Raw genomic sequence first — 19127 nt, forward strand, 5'->3', positions numbered from 1 at the left:
GAGGTGTTTTTTCCATTTCTGGGAGTGTTTTTTAGTCAAAAACCGCGTTTTTGGGAGGGTTTGGGGAGTCAGGAACCCCCCCAAGATGTGGGCGTGGCCTGAGCGTGGAGGGGGCGTGGTTTGATTGGATGGGCGTGGCGAGCTGGATGGAGGCGTGGTTTGGGCGGTGGGCGGGGCCAAGGCGGGAAGGACAAAGCGCGGCGCGGTGGGCGTGGTTTTTACCATAAAAGGGATAACCACGCCCCGTCTGTGTGCGTGGTGACGTCACCGCGCGCGGCGCGCTGGGCAGCGATGGAGGCGGCGGGAGGCGGCGAGGTGTGAGGGGAGCGGGAAGCGCGGGGCGGTTTTGGGGGGTTTTGGGGGGTTTTGAGGAGTTTTTGAGGGGGTTTTGAGGGGTTTCTGAGGGGATTTCGGGGGTCCCGAGCAGCGAGGAGCGCTCTGTGCCGCGGGGGGAGGGGCGGGAGGGGCTCTCCCCTCACGGCGATCTGCGCCCCTCCCCCTCTCGCCCCTCAGGACCCTCCGGTTGGGACCCTCGTGGTGGAGGCGGCGGGAGAGGCCGGTGAGTGACCCCAAACCGGCTCGGATCCCCTCAGCATCCCATCGCACCCCTCCCCTTAAATTCCCCCTCACAATCCCCCTGAAATCCCCCTCAAGACCCCTTCAGGATCCCCTGGCAATCCCTCTTAAAATTCCCCTCAGGATCCCCTGGCAATCCCTCTTAAAATTCCCCTCAGGATCCCCCGGAAATCCCCCTCAGGATTCCATTGGACCTCCTTAAAATCCGCCTCAGGTTTCACCTCAGGATCCTCCTGAAATCCCCTTCAGAATCCCCCTCAGGACCCCCCAGACCCCAACCTAAAACCCCCTCAGGATTCCCCTGACTCCCCTTAAAATCCCCTCAGGACCTCCCTGACCCCCCAATGCCCGCAATACCCCAAACCCCTCCTCGCCCCCTCCTCACCCCTTTTTCCCCCCCAGGCCTCCCCCCGGGCAGCCCCTCCCCCCGCTGCCCCTCCCCCCCCGGCGGCTCTCCCCCCTCAGGACCCCCGGAGGAGGAGCAGGGGGCAGGGGGAGCCCCGGGAAATGGGGAGGGGGCGCAGGGGACACCGCCGGCTGGAGCTGGAGCCAAGGGGCTGCCAGGTGAGGGGCTGGGGGCGTTTTTGGGGGGCTTTTCGGGGGGTCTGGGGTATCCTGGCAGGTTTTCGGGGTTCTTGGGGGGCTCTGGGGAAACTGGAGGGGGTACTGGAGGGGTGCTGGGGTTCATTTGGGGGTCTCTGGGGTCTCTCATTCCCCTGGGGTAATTGGAGGAGGGGTCTGTTCCTCTATTTACCCGCAAGGACACCTTTACCCCCAATTGGAGGAGCAGTCTGGGGGGTTTGGGGGTTCATTTGGGGGTCTCTGGGTCTCTCATTCCCCTGGGGTAATTTGAGGAGGGGTCTGGGGGCTCCTGGGGGGTTTGGGGGTTCATTTCGGGGGTCTCAGGGTGGATCCAGAGTCCATTCTGGTGAATTTGAGTGGGGGTCTCCCCTTTCCCCCCCAGGCCACGCCACCAAGACCCTGCCGGGCTCGCCGGGCCGCGGGGGTCTCCCCCTGGCCGGGGGTCTCACCCCCTCCCCCACCCCCCCCAGCCGGGCCAAAATGTCCCTGACGGGGGGAGGGGCCAAATCCCAGCCCCCCCCCGGGCAGAGTTTAACCCTTCGGCTCCTCAGCCTCCCCGGGGGGGGTCGGGCCGCCCCTCCCCCACCCCCCGAGCCCCCCCAGAGCCCCCCCGACCCCCCCCCGGCACCCCCCGAGCCCCCCAAGGTGCACCGGGCCAGGAAAACCATGGCCAAGGCTGGCAACGGACAGGTGAGAGGCGTTTATTGGGAGATTTTGGGGGATTTTTGGGAATTTTTGGGGGGTTTATGGTGTTTTGGGGGGGTTTTGAGGGGGGTTTGGGGGAATTTTGGAGGAACTTTTGGAATTTTGGGGGGTTTTACAGTGTTTTGGGGGCGTTTGGGGTTTTTTGGGGTTTTTTCGGAGGGATTTTGAGGTGTTTAGAGGGAGATTTGGGGGATTATTGGGGGGTTTGGGTTATTTTGGGTGGCTTGACCTCCCCCAGGACCCTAAAAACCACCAAAACTGCCCCCCAGGTCCCCGAGAAGCCCAGGATGTCAGAGATGCTTCACTTCCGGGTGTCTGAGGAGCTCTGCGCCCTGGGGCAGCACGGTGGGCATTTTGGGGGTTTTGGGGAACTTTTTGGGGAATTTCGGGGGGTTTTGGGGGATTTCAGGGGATTTTGGGGAGGTTTGGAGGGTCCTGGGGAGGATTTGGGGAGGTTTTTGGGGGTCCTGGGGGGGTCTGAGGGGAAGCTGGGGGAATTTGGGGGGATTTTGGGGGTTTTTGGGAGGTTTGGGGGGTCTTGGAGAACTTTTTGGGGGTCCCACGGGTGGGATTGGGGAGTTTGGGGGTGAAGCTGAGGCAGATTTTGGGTCTGGGGTCTCCCTAACTCTCCTCTCCCCCCCAGAGCACCCCAAACGTCCCAAACTGGATTTTGGCTCTGAAGGAATTCATAAGCGATTGCAGAGACCGAGCCCTAGGGCCAGCACTGAGGTACCCCAAAAACCCCCAAAATAATCCTAAAAATAACCCTAAAAACACCCCAAAAATACCCCCAAACTGAGCCCCAGGGCCAGCACTGAGGTACCCCCAAAACCCCCAAAATAACCCCAAAAACACCCCACAAATATCCCAAAAACACCCTCAGACTGAGCCCCAGGGCCAGCACTGAGGTACCCCAAAAACACCCCACAAGTATTCCAAAATGTACCTCAAAATGTACCCAAGAATATCACAAAATGTATCCCAAAATGACCCAAAAAACATCCAAAAATATCCCAAAAACACTCCCAGACTGAGTCCTCGAGCCAGCACTGAGGTACCCAAAAACCCCCCAAAATACCCCAAAAATATCCCCAAACCCCCCAAATATACCCCAAATATATCCCAAAACCACTCTAAAAATACTTCAAAAACCCCCCAAAATATTTCAAAGGCATTCCAAAACTGTGCTAAAACGTACCCCAAAGAGACCCTAAAAACCCCAAAACAACCCCCAAAATCCCTAAAAAACCCCAAAACCCCCAAATTTTGCAGATCACAGTGACAGAGGAAATGGCAGCTCCTCCCCGGGACTGGGACTCGGAGGGGGGAGGAGGATTTTCCCTGTTCTATGATGGATTTAACGGCGACTCCGACAGCAAGGTGGGCAAACTGGGCAAACTGGGATGGACTGGGGAAAAACGCGGCGGTTTTGGGGTGAGAAATGGGGATTCTGGGGTGAAAATGGGGGTTTTAGGGTGAAAATGGGGGTTTTAGGGAGTAAAGGGAATTGGTTATACTGGGAGGGACTGGGATGGAACTGGGATTGGGAAAAATTGACAAAAACCGAGGAAAAACAAAAAAAAAGTTGGGAGGATTTGGAAGATTTTGGGAGGATTTGAGAGGGACTGGGATTGGAAAAAACTGGAAAAAAACGGGAAAAATCAGAAAAATCCGGAAGATTTTGGGAGGATTTTGGGGTTCCTGGGTGAATTTTTGGTCCCTAAATTCCCCAAAATTCTCAGTCGGAGGGGGAAGGACCTGGGGAGGCCCTGAGTGAGGAGGAGGAGGAGGAAGAGGAGGAAGAGGAAGAAGAAGATGAGGAGGAAGAGGAGGAGGAGGAGGAGGAAGAAGAGGAGGATGAAGAGTCTGGGAACGCATCGGATCGGGTGAGGAGTTTGGGGATTTTGGGGTGTTTTGGGGTGTTTTTGGGGTGATTTTGGAGTGCTTTTGGGGTTGTTTTGGGGTAGTTCAGGGGTGGTTTTTGGGGATGATTTTTGGGGTGCTTTTGGGTGATTTTAAGGGTGATTTTGGGGTGGTTTTTGGGATGATTTGGGGCTGTTTTTAGGGTGATTTCGGGGTTTTTTTGGGGTCCCTAAACTCTGTTTTCACCCCCCAAAGTGCCTCCAGCGCTCGGCACAGAGTTCAGTGTGATTTTTGGGTGGTTTTAGGGTGATTTTGGGGCAGGTGTTGGGGTGATTTTGGAGTGGTTTTGGGGGTGTTTTGAGGCTGTTCTTGGGGTAATTTTGGGGTATTTTTGGGGTCCCTAACCCCATTTTTTGGCCCCCAGAGTGCCTCCAGCGCTCGGCGCAGAGTTCGGCGCCGCTGGAAGGAAAGTCCTTGGCTGAAACCTGCGAGGAAGAGGAAGAGGAAGGAGCCGAGGGGCAAAGACAGGGGTGGGCATGTTTGGGTCTGGGGTCCGTGACGCCCCTGGGGTTGGATATTTTGGGGTGTGGGGTCCCATTTTGGTGTCTAGGGTCCTGTTTTTGGGGTCTGGAGTCCTGTTTTTGGGGTCTGGGGTCCCATTTTGGGGTCTGGAGTTCTGTTTTTGGGGTCTGGAGTCCCGTTTTTGGTCTCATTTTTGGGGTTTCTCTCCCCAGGCCCATCAGCGCCCCCTGCAGGAGCTGCCAGTGAATACACTGAGGTTCCCTTGGGCTGCCTGCAGCTGCCGGGGGGAGGGGCTCTGAGCCCCCAGCCCACAGGTGAGCCACGCCCAGCGCACCTGGACACGCCCACCGAACAGGGATACGCCCACCTGGACACACCCCCTGGCCACACCCCATTCCTGGTTTGAAAGCTGTCCTGGATATCAGGCCACACACCCTGACTGACCACACCCCAGACTGACCACACCCTGACCACACCCCTGAATGCCCACACTGACCCCGGGCTGACCGTTAACCCTTTGCTGCCCAGGCCCGGCCGAGGCCGAGCGCTTCGAGGAGCTGCCGCTGTGCTCGTGTCGCATGGAGGCGCCGAAGGTGGAGAGGGGAGGAGACAGAGGGCTGTGCATGGCGACCGAGAGCGTGGATGGACAGGTGAGACACACCTGGGGACAGGTGAGACACACCTGAGATACACCTGGGGACATTGGGGACACACCTGGGGCTTTGCATGGCCACTGAGAGCGTGGATGAACAGGTGAGTGAGACACACTTGGGGACACCTGGAAATTCTGGAAATGACCCCAAAATGTGTGAAGAGGAAAGAACCCAAAAAATGGGGAGCAGAACCCAAAATTTGGGATGACCAAGGAATTTTGGGTTGTTACAGGAATTTGGGGAATAATCCAAGAATTTGGGGATAACCTGAGAATTTGGGGAAAAACCAAAGAATTTGGGGAAAAACCCCAAAAATCTGTGAAAACCACAAGAACTTGGAAATAACCAAATTCAGCATCAACCAAAAAATTCCTGATGAGCCAAAAATTTTGGGGTGAACCATGGAATTAGGGTGTCCTGGGTGGGTTTGGGGTTGGGCTGGGGACCCCAAGCATCCCGAATTTTCCCAAATTTTCCTGAATTTTCCCCATTTCCAGCTGAGCGGCTGCGGCAGCAGCATCCTGAAGAGAGAAACCATGAGACCCTCGAGCCGAGTGCCCCTGATGGTTCTGTGCGAAACCCACCGAGCCAGGATGGTCAAACACCAGTGCTGCCCGGGCTGTGGTCACTTCTGCACAGCTGTGAGTCAGGAAATCGCATTTTTGGGTTTTTTAATAGGATTTTATAGTTTTCTTTAGGACTCTCCAATGTTTTTGGTTTTTTTTTTTTTGTTTTTCTCAGGTTTTTAGGGGTTTTTTGGGATATTTTCAGCAGTTTTCTTTAGGATTCTGTTTTTTTCAGGGTTTTTTGTGTTTTTCCCATTTTTTCCCCATTCCTGGGTGTTTTCCAGGGCACATTCCTGGAGTGCCACCCCGATGTCAGGATTGGTCACAGGTTCCACCGTTCCTGCGTCTCTCGCCTCGGGGGTCTCATCTTCTGTCCCCACTGCGGCGAGGACGCCTCGGAGGCTCAGGAGGTCACTCTGCCTCGACCTGAAGGAACTCCCACTGCTCCTCCCGAGCCTCTGCGGCCCCGGGGGCTCAGGGGGGAGCTGCCCACCCCCAGGTGACCCCAAAAAACAGATTTTTTGGGGTTTTGGGGTATTTGGGGTGGTTTTGGGTGGTGCTTGTGGTGGGGTTTGGGAGGGATTTGGTGTTTTAAGGGGTTTGAAAGTGGATTTGGGGTGATTTATGGGGTCTGGGAGGTCTGCAAGGAGAGCTGCCCACCCCCAGGTGACCCCAAAAATGGGATTTTTGGGGATTTGGGGTGGTTTGGGATGAGGTTTGGAGGGTTTGTGGGGGATTTGGGGTGGTTTGAAGGGTTTGAAAGGGGATTTGGGTTGGGGTTTGGAGGGGATTTGAGGGCCTTGGGGTGGTTTGGGGAATTCGGAAGAGGTTTTGGGGCATTTGGGGTGGGATTTTGGGGTTTCAAAGGGTCTGGGGGTGTTTTAAGGGGTTTGAAAAGGGATTTTGGGGTGGTTTGGGGTGGGGTTTGGGATTTCAGTGCATTTTTTTACTACCCCAACCCACGTTTTTCAGCATTTCCTGTCATTCCACTGTACTTTTCTGTCGTTTCACCACACTTTTTTCCCAAATTTCCTCATTTTTCCCCCCTTTCTCCCCCGCAGTGCCCGGATGAGGGGTCAGGGGGAGGGCAGAGCCCCCCCAGCCCCCCTGGCCGAGCCCATCGACAGCTCTGGGGGTCCTGAGCTCCCCCTGCCCTCGGGGGGCTGCCTGTCGGCGCGGGGGCTGCCGGCAGGGCCGGCCAGGGAGCTGCTGGAGAAAGCGCTGCTGGGACAGGAGGCTGAGAGGTGAGAAAAACCCCCAAACCCCCTAAAATTATCCCAAAAATGTCTTGAAAGTGTCCTGAAAATGTCCTGAAAATATCCCGCCGAAAAAACTACAAAAATGCCAAAAATGACCCTAAAAATCCCCCACAAACACCCTAACAACACTCCTGGGAGCTGCTGGGGCAGGAGGCTGAGAGGTGAGAAATGACCCAAAAACCCCCAAAAATTATCCTCCAAAAATTGTATATTTTACCCCAGAATTACCCCAAAAAAATATCCCACCCCAAAACATGGAAAAACACCACAAAAATAACCCCAAAAATATCCTAAAATACACTCAAATGTCTCCCAGTTCATCCCATTATAACCCCGTTCCCTATTTTCTCCCCAAAATCCCCATTTTCCACCCTAAAATCCCCGTTTTTCACCCCAAAATCGCTGCGATTTTTCCTCCCAGTCCCTCCCAGTCCCTCCCAGTTCATCCCAGTTCCTCCCAGTTCATCCCAGTTTCCCCACAGGAGGAAGAAGCTGAGGTTTCACCCCAGGCAGCTCTACCTGAGTGTGAAGCAGGGAGAGCTGGGCAGAGTCATCCTCATGCTGTGTGAGTTAAAAACCCCAAAATCATCCCAAAGATACCCCAAAATCATCCCAGAAATCATCCCAAAATTACCCCAAAATCACTCAAAAATCCCAGCAAAAATACCCCAAAAAAACCCCAAAGCGGGGAGCTGGGCAGAGTCATCCTCATGCTGCAACCTCCAAAAAACCACAAAATCAACCCAAAAATAACCACAAATGAACCCGAAAGCATCCCAAAATTACCCCAAAAACAACCTCAAAACCCTGGGGAACCCAAAATCCCCAAAAACCCCAATTTTGGGGTTCCTGACTTTCCTTTTCCCTTTCCCAGTGGACAATTTGGACCCAAATTTCCAGAGCGACGCTCAGAGCAAACGCTCAGCTCTGCACGCTGCGGCTCAGAAGGGACACCTGGAGATTTGTCACCTCCTGCTGCAGGTACAGACCAGTTTGGACCAGTTTGGACCAGTACAGACCACTATAAACCAGTATAAACCAGTATAGACCATATGGGATCAGTGTCCTCTTCTGCTGTGCTCAGCTCTGCCCCCCAGTGGCGTGGAGGAGTTACTGCTGGTCAGTAATGGTCAGTGATAGGGATGGTCAGTAATGGGCAATGATAGTGGTGGTCAGTGATGGTCAGGCATGGTCAGTGTTGTCTGTAAGTGGTCAGTAATGGAAAGCAATGATCAGTGGTGGTCAGTGATAGTAATGGTCAGTGGCTGTCACTAACGGTCAGTACTGGTCAGTGATGCTCACTAACGGTCACTCCCAGGCCGGGGCCAACATCAACGCAGTGGACAAGCAGCGCCGGGGGGCAGTTTGGGTTGGTTTTCCATGGTCAGTGATGGTCAGTACTGGTCACCAATGGTCACTAACGGTCATTGGTCACTCCCAGGCCGGGGCCAACATCAACGCAGTGGACAAGCAGCGCCGGGGGGCAGTTTGGGTTGGTTTTCCATGGTCAGTGATGGTCACTAAAGGTCAGTGGTCACTCCCAGGCCAGGGCCAACATCAACGCAGTGGACAAGCAGCGCCGGGGGGCAGTTTGGGTTGGTTCAGGGGAGGTCAGTGATGGTCAGTGACGGTCACTAACGGTCATTGGTCACTCCCAGGCCGGGGCCAACATCAACGCGGTGGACAAGCAGCGCCGCACGCCGCTGATGGACGCTGTGGCTCACGACCAGCTGGAGGCGGCGCGGTACCTGCTGCGCATGGGCGGCTGCGTCTACAGCAAGGTGACGTCATCACTGACACCCTGTGACGTCATCGGCACCCCCGTGACGTCATCACCCGCCCCACGATGTCATCGTGACAGTGAGATGTCATTGTCACGCCCCTGTGATGTCATCCCCATGTGACATCATTGGTATTTAACACCCCCGTATGACATCACTCTCTTCTCTATGACATCGCTGTATGACGTCACCACCCTGTGTGATGTCACAACTCCTCTATGACATCACAATTCCCCTGTATTGCATCACTATCACCCCTATGACATCACCACCATCCCCATGACGTCATCGCCGTGTTCCCTGTGACGTCACAGGAGGAGGACGGCTCCACCTGCCTGCACCACGCGGCCAAAAACGGCAACCTGGAGATGGTGGAGCTGCTGCTGGCCACCGGGCAAGTGGACGTCAACGCCCAGGTCAGTGGTCAGCCCGCGGTCACTCCGGGGTTAGGGGTTGTCCAGAGAGGTCACTGACCCCGAGTGACCCCTGAATGACCCCGAGTGACCCCTGAATGACCCCGAGTGACCCCTGAATGACCCCCAGGACAACGGCGGCTGGACACCGATCATCTGGGCAGCTGAGCACAAACACATCGAGGTCATCCGGAGGTTGCTGACCAGAGGGGCTGATGTCACACTGACCGACAACGTGAGGGACACTGGGGGCACTGGGGGGGACTGGGAGGGACTGGGATGGACACTCTGGGTGGTCAGTGAGGATCTGGGGGTGGTCAGTGAGTGTCCAGCAGTGGTCAGTGATGGTCAGTGACTGTCCTGGCAGGAGGAGAACATCTGCCTGCACTGGGGTTCAGTGGCTATCTGGGTTGGTCAGTGAGTGTCCTGGGGTGGTCAGTGATGGTCAGTGAGTGTCCTGAGGGCTCTCTGACCCCAATTTTTGCGGGGGTTGTGTGGGTTTTGGTTGGGGTTGTGTGGGGTGTGGGTGTGTGGTGTGGTGGTGGGTGGTGTGGTTTGGGTTGGTCAGTGAGTGTCCTGAGGGCTCTCTGACCCCAATTTCTGCCCCCAAAGGAGGAGAACATCTGCCTGCACTGGGCCTCCTTCACGGGCAGCGCTGAGATCGCTGAGGTTTTGCTCAACGCTCAGTGTGATCTTCATGCTGTGAACTTCCACGGCGACACCCCGCTGCACATCGCGGCCAGGGAGAGCTACCACGACTGTGTCAGGTGGGTCTGGGGTCACAAATCGGGGCTGGGGGCTTCGGGGGGATCAGGGGACACAGGGACAGTCAGGGGACACAACTGCCATGATGACACTCAGCTGCACATCGCGGCCAGGGAGAGCTACCACGACTGTGTCAGGTGGGTCTGAGGGCGCAAATTGGGGCTGGGGGCTTCAATTGGGTCTGGGGGCTTCAGGAGAGTCACAGGGAGTGAGGTGACACAGGGACATGGGGACGCTCAGCTGCACATCGCGGCCAAGGAGAGCTACCATGACTGTGTCAGGTGAGAGAATTGGGTCTGGGGGCTCCAACTGGGGCTGGAATTGGGTCTGGGGGCTCTCGGGTCTGGAACTGGGGCTCGGATTGGGACCCCAGTTGGGTCTGGGGGCGTCAGGAGAGCCAGGGGTCATTGCTGCGCATCGCCGCCAGGGGGAGCTAGAGCGGCTGTGGGAATTTTTGGGTTTTTTTGTTTTTTCGGCTTTTTCTTGGGGTTTTTTTGGGATTTTTCTGGGGATTTGCCTGATTTTGGGATTTTCCCCCCCAGCCTGTTCCTGTCCCGCGGCGCTGACCCCGAAGTTCGGAACAAGGAAGGAGATTCCCCTCTGGATTTAACCCCTGAGCGCTCTGAGGTTTGGGTTGCTCTGCAGCTCAACAGGAAATTGAGGCTGGGGGCTGCAGGGAGAGCTCTGCACACCGAGCGCATCGTCAGCAGGTGAGCTTGGGGTTCTTTTGGGGTTTTTATGGGATTTGGGATTTTTAAAACTTTTTTTTTGATTTTTTAAAAATTTTTGGGTGATTTTTTGGTGGTTTTTCCATATTTTTTGGGGGATTGGGGGTCACAAAGTGAGGCTGGGGGCTGCAGGGAGCAGGTGAGTTTGGGTTTTTTGAGGAATTTTTGGCTTTCTTCAGGATGTTAGGGTGTTTTGGTGGAGTTTTAGGGGAAATTCAGGGGAATTTTGTGTTATTCTGGGCAGATTTTCACCAGAATTTCACCATTTTTTGCCAGATTTTTGCAGGAATTTCAGGGTTTTTCACAGAAATTTCTTTTTTTTTCCCCGAATTTTGGCTTTTTCCCCCAGAGATGTTGCCAGAGGCCACGAAAATGTCCCAATTCCGTGTGTCAATGGGGTGGATGAGGAGCCTTGTCCTCAGGATTACAAATATATTGCTGAAAATTGTGAAACCTCAACGATGAATATTGACCACAACATCACCCACCTGCAGGTTTGGGGAAATTTGGGGGATTTTGGGGAAAATTGGGGGAATTCATGGCATTTTGGGGGATTTTGGGATCATTTTGGATGGTTTTGGGATCAATTCAGGTAGTTTTGGGATAGTTTGGGGCCATTTTGAGGGATTTTGGGGTCATTCTGGGGTGATTTGGGGACATTTTGGGTAATTTGGGACCATTTGAGGATATTTTGGGGTGATTTTGGAATATTTTGGGGTAATTTGAGGCAATTTAGGGGTGTTTTGGGACAATTTGGGGACGTTTTGGGGTGATTTTTGCTGATTTTGGGCTGATTTTTGTTCATTTCCCCCTTTTTTCCCCTTTTTCCCCATTTTTCCAGCACTGCACTTGTCAGGATGATTGCAGCTCCTCCAATTGTCTCTGTGGGCAACTCAGCATTCGCTGCTGGTATGACAAGGTGAGGGAAAAAACCAAAAAAAACCCCAAAAAACCTCAAAAAACACCCCAAAACCACCCCAAAAACATCCCAAAACATCCCACAAAAAAAACCTGAAAAAAGAACCCCAAACACCAAAAATAACCCCAAAAAAATCCCAAACAATCTCCCAGAAAATCTCCCAAAAGATCCCACAAGAAACCTTTCTCAGGGCTGAATTTTGAGATGATTTTGGGGTGAATTTGGGGTGATTTTGAGGCTGATTTTTGGGATTTTTTTGGCTGTTTTGGGGAGTGGTTTTGAGATGGTTTTGGAGGTGATTTTGGGGCTGTTTTGAGTCTGATTTTTGGGTTTTTTTGGGGCCATTTTGAGGCTGATTTGGGGGTGTTTTTGGGGCAATTTTGGGTCTATTTTGAGTCTATTTTGAAGTTAATTTTTGGGGTGGTTTTGAGGTGTTTTTGGGGTGATTTTGAAGCTGATTTTTGGGTTTTTTCCCCCCAGGACGGGAGGCTCCTGCAGGAATTCAACAAAATCGAACCTCCGCTGATCTTCGAGTGCAACCAGGCGTGCAGCTGCTGGAGGAGCTGCAAGAACAGGGTGGTGCAGAGCGGGATCAAGTGAGCCAAAAAACCCCAAAACCACCCCAAAAACTGCCCTGAAAATGCCCTGAAATTGCCCCAAAAAATTAAAAAAAAAACCTAAAAAGAATCCCAAAAATTGCCCCAAGAAAAACCTAAAACTGCCCTAAAAAGCCCCCAAAAAACCTGAAAAATCCTCAAAGTCTGCCCTGAAAAAATCCAAAAAACTGCCCCAAAAATCCCCAAAAAATCCCCAAAACTGCCCCCAAAAAATCCCAAAAAACCCCATGAAAAATCCCCCAAAACTGCCCAAAACAACCCCCAAATCCCCACCCCAAATTTCCCTTTTTTCCCTCTAAAATTCCCATTTTTTCCCCATTTTTTCCCCATTTTTTCCCCATTTTTAGGGTCAGACTGCAGCTCTACAGAACGGCCAAGATGGGTTGGGGAGTGAGAGCTCTGCAGGCAATTCCTCCTGGGACCTTCATCTGCGAGTGAGACCCGAAAATTGGGGAAAAAACCACAAAAACTGGGAAAAAATGCAAAAATCAGAGAGGGAAAACCCAAAAATTGGGAGGGAAAGGCAAAAATGGGGATGGGAATCCCAAAAATGAAGATTTGGGGGGTTTGGGGTGGGAGTTTTTGGGGGATTTTAGGTGTTTTTAGGGAATTTTTGGGTGTCCCAGGTGGGTTTTGGGGGATTTCAGGTGGTTTTGGGGTGTTTCATGTTGGTTTTTTGGGGTGTTTTGGGGTGATTTTGGGGTGTTTTGGGGTGTTTTGGGGTGATTTTGGGGCTTTTGGGGTTCCCTGACCCTCTTTCCCCAGGTACGTCGGGGAGCTAATTTCGGACGCCGAGGCTGACGTGAGGGAGGATGATTCCTACCTGTTCGACCTGGACAACAAGGTCTGGGGGGTCCTGGGGGGTGATTTTGGGGGATCCAGCTGAGGTGACCCCAAAATTCTGGGAATTATCCCAAAAATTTCAGACACCAGGTCTACCCCGGGCATTCCGGCCATCAGGTCTACCCCATTCGTTCAATGGAAACTCCAATGGGGGATGAGCAGGGATTTGGGGAGGGGTCCCAGGAATTTGGGGAGGGGTCCCAGGAATTTGGGGAAGGGTCCAGGGGGGATCCAGAGATCTGGGGGACACCCTGAGGATCTGAGATGTGCAGAGGAGAAAACCCCAAATCGTCCAGAAAACCCCAAAATTAGAGACACCAGGTCTACCCAGGACATTCTGGCCATCAGGTCTACCCGCAGTTTAGCCACCAGGTCTACCCCATTCATTCACTGGCGCTGCGATGGGCGTGGCCCGACTTAGCCCCGCCCCTATCGCCCCCTATCGCGACAGGACGGCGAGGTGTACTGCATCGACGCGCGTTACTATGGCAACGTCAGCCGCTTCATCAACCACCTGTGCGACCCAAACATCATCCCAGTCAGGGTGTTCATGTTGCACCAGGATTTGAGATTCCCCCGCATCGCCTTCTTCAGCAGCAGACACATCCGGCCTGGAGAGGAGCTGGGGTGGGATTTACGGGATTTTGGGGAATTTTGGGGTTTTTGTGGGGTTTAGGGGGTGTTTGTGGGGTGTTTATGGCAGTTTTTGGGGTGTTTATGGGGTTATTCCCCTGCATCGCCTTCAGCAGCAGCAGACACATCCAGCCAGGAGAGGAGCTGGGGTGGGAGTTTATGGGATTTTTATAGGATTTTTATAGGACTTTGGGGATTTCTGGGGTGTTCATGGCAGTTTTTGGGGTGTTTATGGGGTTTGGGGTGTTCATTCTGCACTTCCCCTGCATTGCCTTCTCCAGGAGTCACAACATCCCAGCTGGGATTGGGATTTTTGGGAGTTTTGGGTGATTATGGGGCTTTAGAGAGGATTTGTGGGGTTTAGAGGGGATTTGGGTGATTCTTGGGTTGGATTTTGGGGTTGGATTTCAGTGAGATTTTGGGTGAAATTTCAAGGGTTTTGGGGTTGGATTTGGGTGACTTTTGGTTGAGATTTTGGGTTGGATTTGGGTGATTTTTTGGTTGAATTCAGGTGAAATTTTGGGTGTTTTTTGGGTTGGATTTGGGTGAAATTTTGGGTGTTTTTTGGGTATTTTTCAGCCCCAATTTCAGCTCAAACTCCTCCCCTCCCAGGTTCGACTACGGTGACAGATTTTGGGACATCAAAAGCAAATATTTCCCTTGCCAGTGTGGATCTGAAAAATGCAAACATTCAGCTGAGGCAGGAGGAGGGAGAGGAGAACCTGCTGAGCTTCTGCCTCCCCTCCTGGCTCTGCCGCCCCCCTGAGGGACCCAAAAACCTGGATTTGAACCCAAAATCCGCCTGGATTTATCCTGAAAATCAGTGTGGATTTATTCTGAATTTATCAGAAAAATCCCTGTGGATTTACACCAAATTTATCACAAAAAATGCCACAGATTTACCCCAAAAAAAAACAAATTTAGTGCAAAAATTCACCCGGATTTGACCCAAAAATCTGCCTGGATTTATCCCCAAAATCAGCGTGGATTTATCCTGAATTTATTGCAAAAATCCTCATGGATTTACCCCAAATTTAGTGCAAAAATCCATCCGGATTTACCCCCAAAAAAACCCCAAATTCACTGCAAAAGTTGCCAAGGATTTACCCCAAAACCCCCTGAATTTACCCCAAAAATATCCTGAATTTACCCTCAAATTTTCCCCCCAAAAGTCCCAATTTTGCCCCAATTTCCTCCTCCCCCTTTGACTGACGTCGAGTTTGAACCAATAAAGAGCCAGGAAAGGTGAAAGGGGCGTGGTCTGAGTGATGTGGGCGTGGTTTGATCAGAAATGGGCGTGGCCAGGGATTTGCCCACCCAGAACTCCCAAATTATCCCTAAAATTTTTTTAAAATCGTCAAAAATGCCCTAAAATCCCCCAAAAATCCCCTTAAATCCCAAAAAATCCCCCAAAAGCTCATTTTTGGGGTTGAAGTGTTTTATTCGTTCAGCCCCAATCTGCCCCTCCCCCCCCAGCCCTGGGGGTTCCCAAAATCCCTGAGTGTGGGGGGGAGGGGTGGAGTCACCTCCCCCCTAGAGAGACCCCCTGGGACCCCAAATGTCCTATAGGAACCCCAAATATCCCATAGAGACCCCAAATCCGAATAGAAATCCTAAATATCCCATAGAGACCCCAAATCCCCCAACCCCTGCCCATCCCCTATAGATCCCCTATAAATAAACCCCCTATAAATACCCAATAAATCCCCTTTAGATCCCCTATAAATCCCCCATAATTCCCCTGTAGTTACTCTATAAATTCCCATAAATAACCCCACAAATCCCCTGTAAATCCCCATAGATTCCCCCATAATTAACCTAACAAATCCCCTGTAAACAACCCCATAAATCCCCCATAAGTACCCCACAGATCCCCCATAGATCCCCTGTTTATTCCCTATAAATCCCCTATTAAATCCCCTATAAATCCCCCATAAGTAATCCCACAAATGCCCTATAAATAACCCCATAAATACCCCATAAACCCCTTATAAATAACCCAACAAATATCCTATTAAATACCCAATAAATCCCATATAAATCCCTTATAATTCCCCTATAAATCCCCTAGGTGAGCCAAGGGTGAATGCATTTCTCTAAACCCCATAACTCCCCAATGATTTCTGTATAAATCCCATAAATAACCCCATAAATACCCCACAATTCCCTATAAATCCCATAAATCCCCTAAATCCTAGGTGAGCCAAGGGCGAATGCATTTGTCATAAACTGCCCAGTTGCTGTGCCAGGCAGTGTGAGAAACTCCAGGGACAGAGCAGCCGCCGAGAGCTCCCCGAGCCCAGAGGGACCTCAAACCGAAGGTGTCCTGCTGGAAAACCTACAGAAAACCCCAAAAAATCCCATTAGTGACACCAGAAAAAATCCCGAAATCAGAGTCCCAAAAAAAACCTAAAAAACCCCCAAAAAAATCCCACTAGGAACACCAAAAATGCCACAAAAATAGCCCAAAAATGGTTTCCTAGAAGAAAAACCAAAAAAAACCCCAAAACCCCCATTATTGATCTGAAAAAACCCCAAAAATCCCATTTTTGACCCCAAAACACTGCTGCACTCACCGGCTGACTCTCCATGTCTCTCACTGTCTCGTTGGCATCGTAGAACCCAAAGAGGCTTTGGGGAAAAAGGATTTTTGGGAGGATTTGGGGTGATTTTGGGGATTTTGGGGTATTTTTAGGGTTTCTTTGAGGGGTTTTGGGGAGGATTTGGGGTTAATTTTAGGGGACTTTGGGGACAATTTTGGGGTGATTTTTGAAAGGATTTTAGGGAGAATTTTGAGGGGATTTTGGGAGGATTTTCACAGGATTTTGGGGCAATTTTAGGGGTTTTTTAAGGGTATTTGGGGAGGATTTTGGAGAGGATTTTGGGGTGATTTTGGGGCTCACCTGGACTGCCAGGGGGTGATCACTCCATCATCAGGACCTCCAATCAGCACCAAACGCTCAATGCGAAGCAAATTCTTCTTCCACTCTGGGAAATTCGGGATTTTTGGGTTTTTTTGGGGAGGTTTTGGGGAAGATTTTGGGGTTTTCAGGGTGGTTTTGGGGGATTTTGGGCACTTGTTGGGTGTTTTTGGCTTTTTGGGGCAGTTTTTGGGGTTTCCAGTGTGGTTTTTGGCAGATTTTGGGTTGCTGGGGTGGTTTTGGGGCCATTTTTGGGGTTTTTTGGGGCCATTTTTTGGGTTTTTGGGTCTCACCAGAGGCATTAGGATTCAATCTCTCATCGTTGAGCAAAGCCAGGAAATCACTGTTGTTCAGGTAAAGATCTCGGTGGTGAGGATCTGCAAAAAACCAGGAAATTTTGGGGTTTTTTTTTGATTTTTGGGGATTTTGGGTTTTTTGGAGGATTAAGGGTCTGCAAAGGGGAAAAATGTGGAATTTTGGGGTTATTTTTGGGGGTTTTGTGTTTATTTTTGTGTATTTTTAGGGGTTTTTGTGGGTATTTTATCTATTTTTTGGAGTATTTTTTCTGGATTTTTTTCTGGGTTTCTTTTTTGGGATATTTTTGGGGTAAATTTCAGAGGTTTTGGGTCCAAACCATTCCAGTAGTTGCAGATGGAAACTCCTTGGCCCAACGGGGTGTAGCAAAGTCTGTAGAGATTTGATTTCATGTGTCTCGGAAAAAGCCACTTCAGGTAATCTGTGTCTGAAAAAAACCCCAAAAATAAACCAAAATCAGTGAGAAAAACACAAAATTGATCAGGAAATCCCCAAAAATCGGTCAGGAAAATCCCAAAATTGGTCAGGAAATCCCCAAATTGGTTAGGGAAACCCCAAAATTCAATCCTGAGCCACTTAACGTCTTGGAAATCCTTAAAGAAAACCCAAAAATGGCCCAAAATTCACAAAAACATCCAAGTAAAAAACCCAAAAAAACCTAAAAAAATCCCAAAAAATTCCCAAATCCCCCCAGACCCCCCAAAACCCACAGAGACCCTTGGAGTCCCAATGAAAAACACACTGAAACCACCAAAAAACCCCCAAAAAACTCCTGAAAAAATATCCAAAAAAATCCCCAAAAATAAAAAAATCCCCAAAAAATCCCAAAAACCCCCAAAGCCCCCCAAAATGACCCCAAAACCCCCAAAATCACCCCCATACTGCCCCATCTGCGGCGCTGCCAGCGAGATGAAGCTCCTGACGTTGTGCTCTGGGGTTGTGGCCAGGAGAGCTCTGCAGATGAGACCCCCTGGAATTTGGGGAGGGGGCTTCAGTCGGGGGGGTGAGACCCCCTGAGACCCCAGAGACCCTCCCCATCAATCCCAGGCCCCTCCCCATTAACTGAGACCCCTCCCCATTATATCCTGACCTTCCCCATGCACTCAGGACCCCCCTGAGACCCCAACCCATTAAACTGGGACCCCTGCCCATTAACCAGGAACCCCCAGACCCCCCCAAGACCCCCAAATTCCTCCCGGGACCCCCAAAATTCCCCCAGACCCACCCTGGCTGTATCCCAGCAGGTGAACTCCCCGAACTGCATTAGCCACGATGGAAGCAAAGCGTCCCGAAATCCCCCTGAGACCCCCAGACCCTTGCCATCGATCCAGAACCCCCCAGGACCCCCCAAATCCCCCCGAACCCACCCTGGCTGTATCCCAGCAGATGAACCCCTCTGGCCGCGTTAGCCATGATCGGCAGCAAAGCCTCCCGAAATCCTCCTGAGACCCCCAGACCCCCAAAATCCCCCCAAATCCCCCCCAGGACCCCCCAGACCCACCCTGGCTGTATCCCAGCAGGTGAACCCCTCTGGCCGCGTTAGCCATGATGGGCAGCAAAGCCTCCCGAAATCCTTCCACCTGCAGCCACAGCGGGCGCAGCGAAGCCCCTCGGTCGAACAGGTCCAGCACTGTCACCTCTGTCCCCGGGTGGGTCTGGGGGCGGCGGGGGGGTTAGAGACCCCGAAAAGCGGATTTGGGGTCACTGAAACCCCCCAGGAAGCCCCCGGCATCACCCAGGAGCGGTCTGGGGTCTTGGAAAGGGAGAATTCGGGGGATTTTGGGGATTTCGGGGGAATTTGGGGACATTTTGAGGGAATTGAGGGTAATTTTGGGGTGGAATTTGGGGGTAATTTTGGGGCGATTTTCGAGGAATTTTAGGTAGATTTTGGGTGGATTTCGAGGGGATTTGGGGTGGATTTTGGGCTCCCGATAATCGCACCAATTCCAGGTGAGTTTTGGGGTAAATTTCGGGTATTTCGGGGTCTCACCTGGTTGATGAAGGCGCGCAGGTGGCGGAAGTCGCTCGGGCTGTCGAACAATCCATGCACGACCACCACGGGGCGGAAGGAGCTCCCCGCGACCCCCAAAAAATCCCCCAAATTCAGCCCCAAAATCACCCAAAAATGCAGCCGGAAGAGGTGGGGGAGGGGCGAGGCTGCCCCTCCCCCCCCGAACCCCTCGGATGGCATCTGCAAAAGGGGGGGAGGGGCGGTGAGACCCCCAAACTGCCCCTCGCCCCTCCCCCACCGCCCCCCGACCCTCCCCTCCCCCACCCGCGCCGTGTTTACCTCCCGCGACCCTCCCCCACTCCTGCCGTCACTTCCGGTTCCCTCTCTGGTCACGCCCACTTGGAAAGCCACGCCCACCTATAAACCACGCCCTTTCCGCCTTCCAACCCCCCAAATTCGCCCCTCCCCCTCCAAACCCCTCCCCCTCCAAACCCCTCCTCCTATCGCGATATCGA

The 19127-nt window shown here is 52.3% G+C and overlaps 2 protein-coding genes across 2 annotated transcripts; one reads left to right on the forward strand and one right to left on the reverse strand.

Annotated features, from left to right (window-relative positions):
- Positions 1-242: 242 nt before the first annotated feature.
- Positions 243-14676, forward strand: EHMT2 (euchromatic histone lysine methyltransferase 2). Its single transcript, XM_085047185.1, has 28 exons — positions 243-315; positions 514-559; positions 979-1140; positions 1541-1848; positions 2133-2208; positions 2507-2592; positions 3136-3243; positions 3606-3749; positions 4151-4256; positions 4461-4562; positions 4777-4898; positions 5399-5542; positions 5752-5966; positions 6529-6711; positions 7209-7291; positions 7601-7707; positions 8385-8507; positions 8822-8923; positions 9051-9155; positions 9533-9687; positions 10228-10395; positions 10763-10907; positions 11255-11332; positions 11813-11928; positions 12297-12383; positions 12715-12793; positions 13244-13419; positions 14038-14676. Exons 1-28 carry the CDS (start codon positions 292-294, stop codon positions 14189-14191), a joined length of 3504 nt encoding a protein of 1167 aa, XP_084903311.1. The 5' UTR covers positions 243-291; the 3' UTR covers positions 14192-14676.
- Positions 14677-14845: 169 nt separating this feature from the next.
- Positions 14846-19002, reverse strand: PPT2 (palmitoyl-protein thioesterase 2). The gene is made up of 9 exons (XM_085047284.1): positions 18952-19002; positions 18652-18852; positions 18163-18316; positions 17536-17631; positions 16981-17088; positions 16640-16723; positions 16329-16413; positions 16002-16056; positions 14846-15763 (listed from the first exon to the last, which is right to left on the reverse strand). Exons 2-9 carry the CDS (start codon positions 18850-18852, stop codon positions 15620-15622), a joined length of 927 nt encoding a protein of 308 aa, XP_084903410.1. The 5' UTR covers positions 18952-19002; the 3' UTR covers positions 14846-15619.
- Positions 19003-19127: the final 125 nt, after the last annotated feature.

This window comes from Lichenostomus cassidix, unplaced genomic scaffold (genome assembly GCF_008360975.1).
Source record: "Lichenostomus cassidix isolate B80296 unplaced genomic scaffold, HeHo_3.0 HiC_scaffold_33, whole genome shotgun sequence".
NCBI classification, from domain to species: Eukaryota; Metazoa; Chordata; class Aves; order Passeriformes; family Meliphagidae; genus Lichenostomus; species Lichenostomus cassidix.

Coding starts and splice junctions, on each gene's coding strand:
- PPT2 (XM_085047284.1), bottom strand. CDS start 18,852: ATGCCATCCGAGGGGTTCGGGGGGGGAGGGGCAGCCTCGCCCCTCCCC. Junction 16,724..16,980: donor CATCTGCAACTACTGGAATG/GTTTGGACCCAA, acceptor GGTTTTTTGCAG/ATCCTCACCACCGAGATCTT. Junction 16,057..16,328: donor ATCACCCCCTGGCAGTCCAG/GTGAGCCCCAAA, acceptor TTTTCCCCAAAG/CCTCTTTGGGTTCTACGATG.
- EHMT2 (XM_085047185.1), top strand. CDS start 292: ATGGAGGCGGCGGGAGGCGGCGAG. Junction 5,967..6,528: donor GGGGAGCTGCCCACCCCCAG/GTGACCCCAAAA, acceptor TCTCCCCCGCAG/TGCCCGGATGAGGGGTCAGG. Junction 11,333..11,812: donor TTCGCTGCTGGTATGACAAG/GTGAGGGAAAAA, acceptor TTTTCCCCCCAG/GACGGGAGGCTCCTGCAGGA.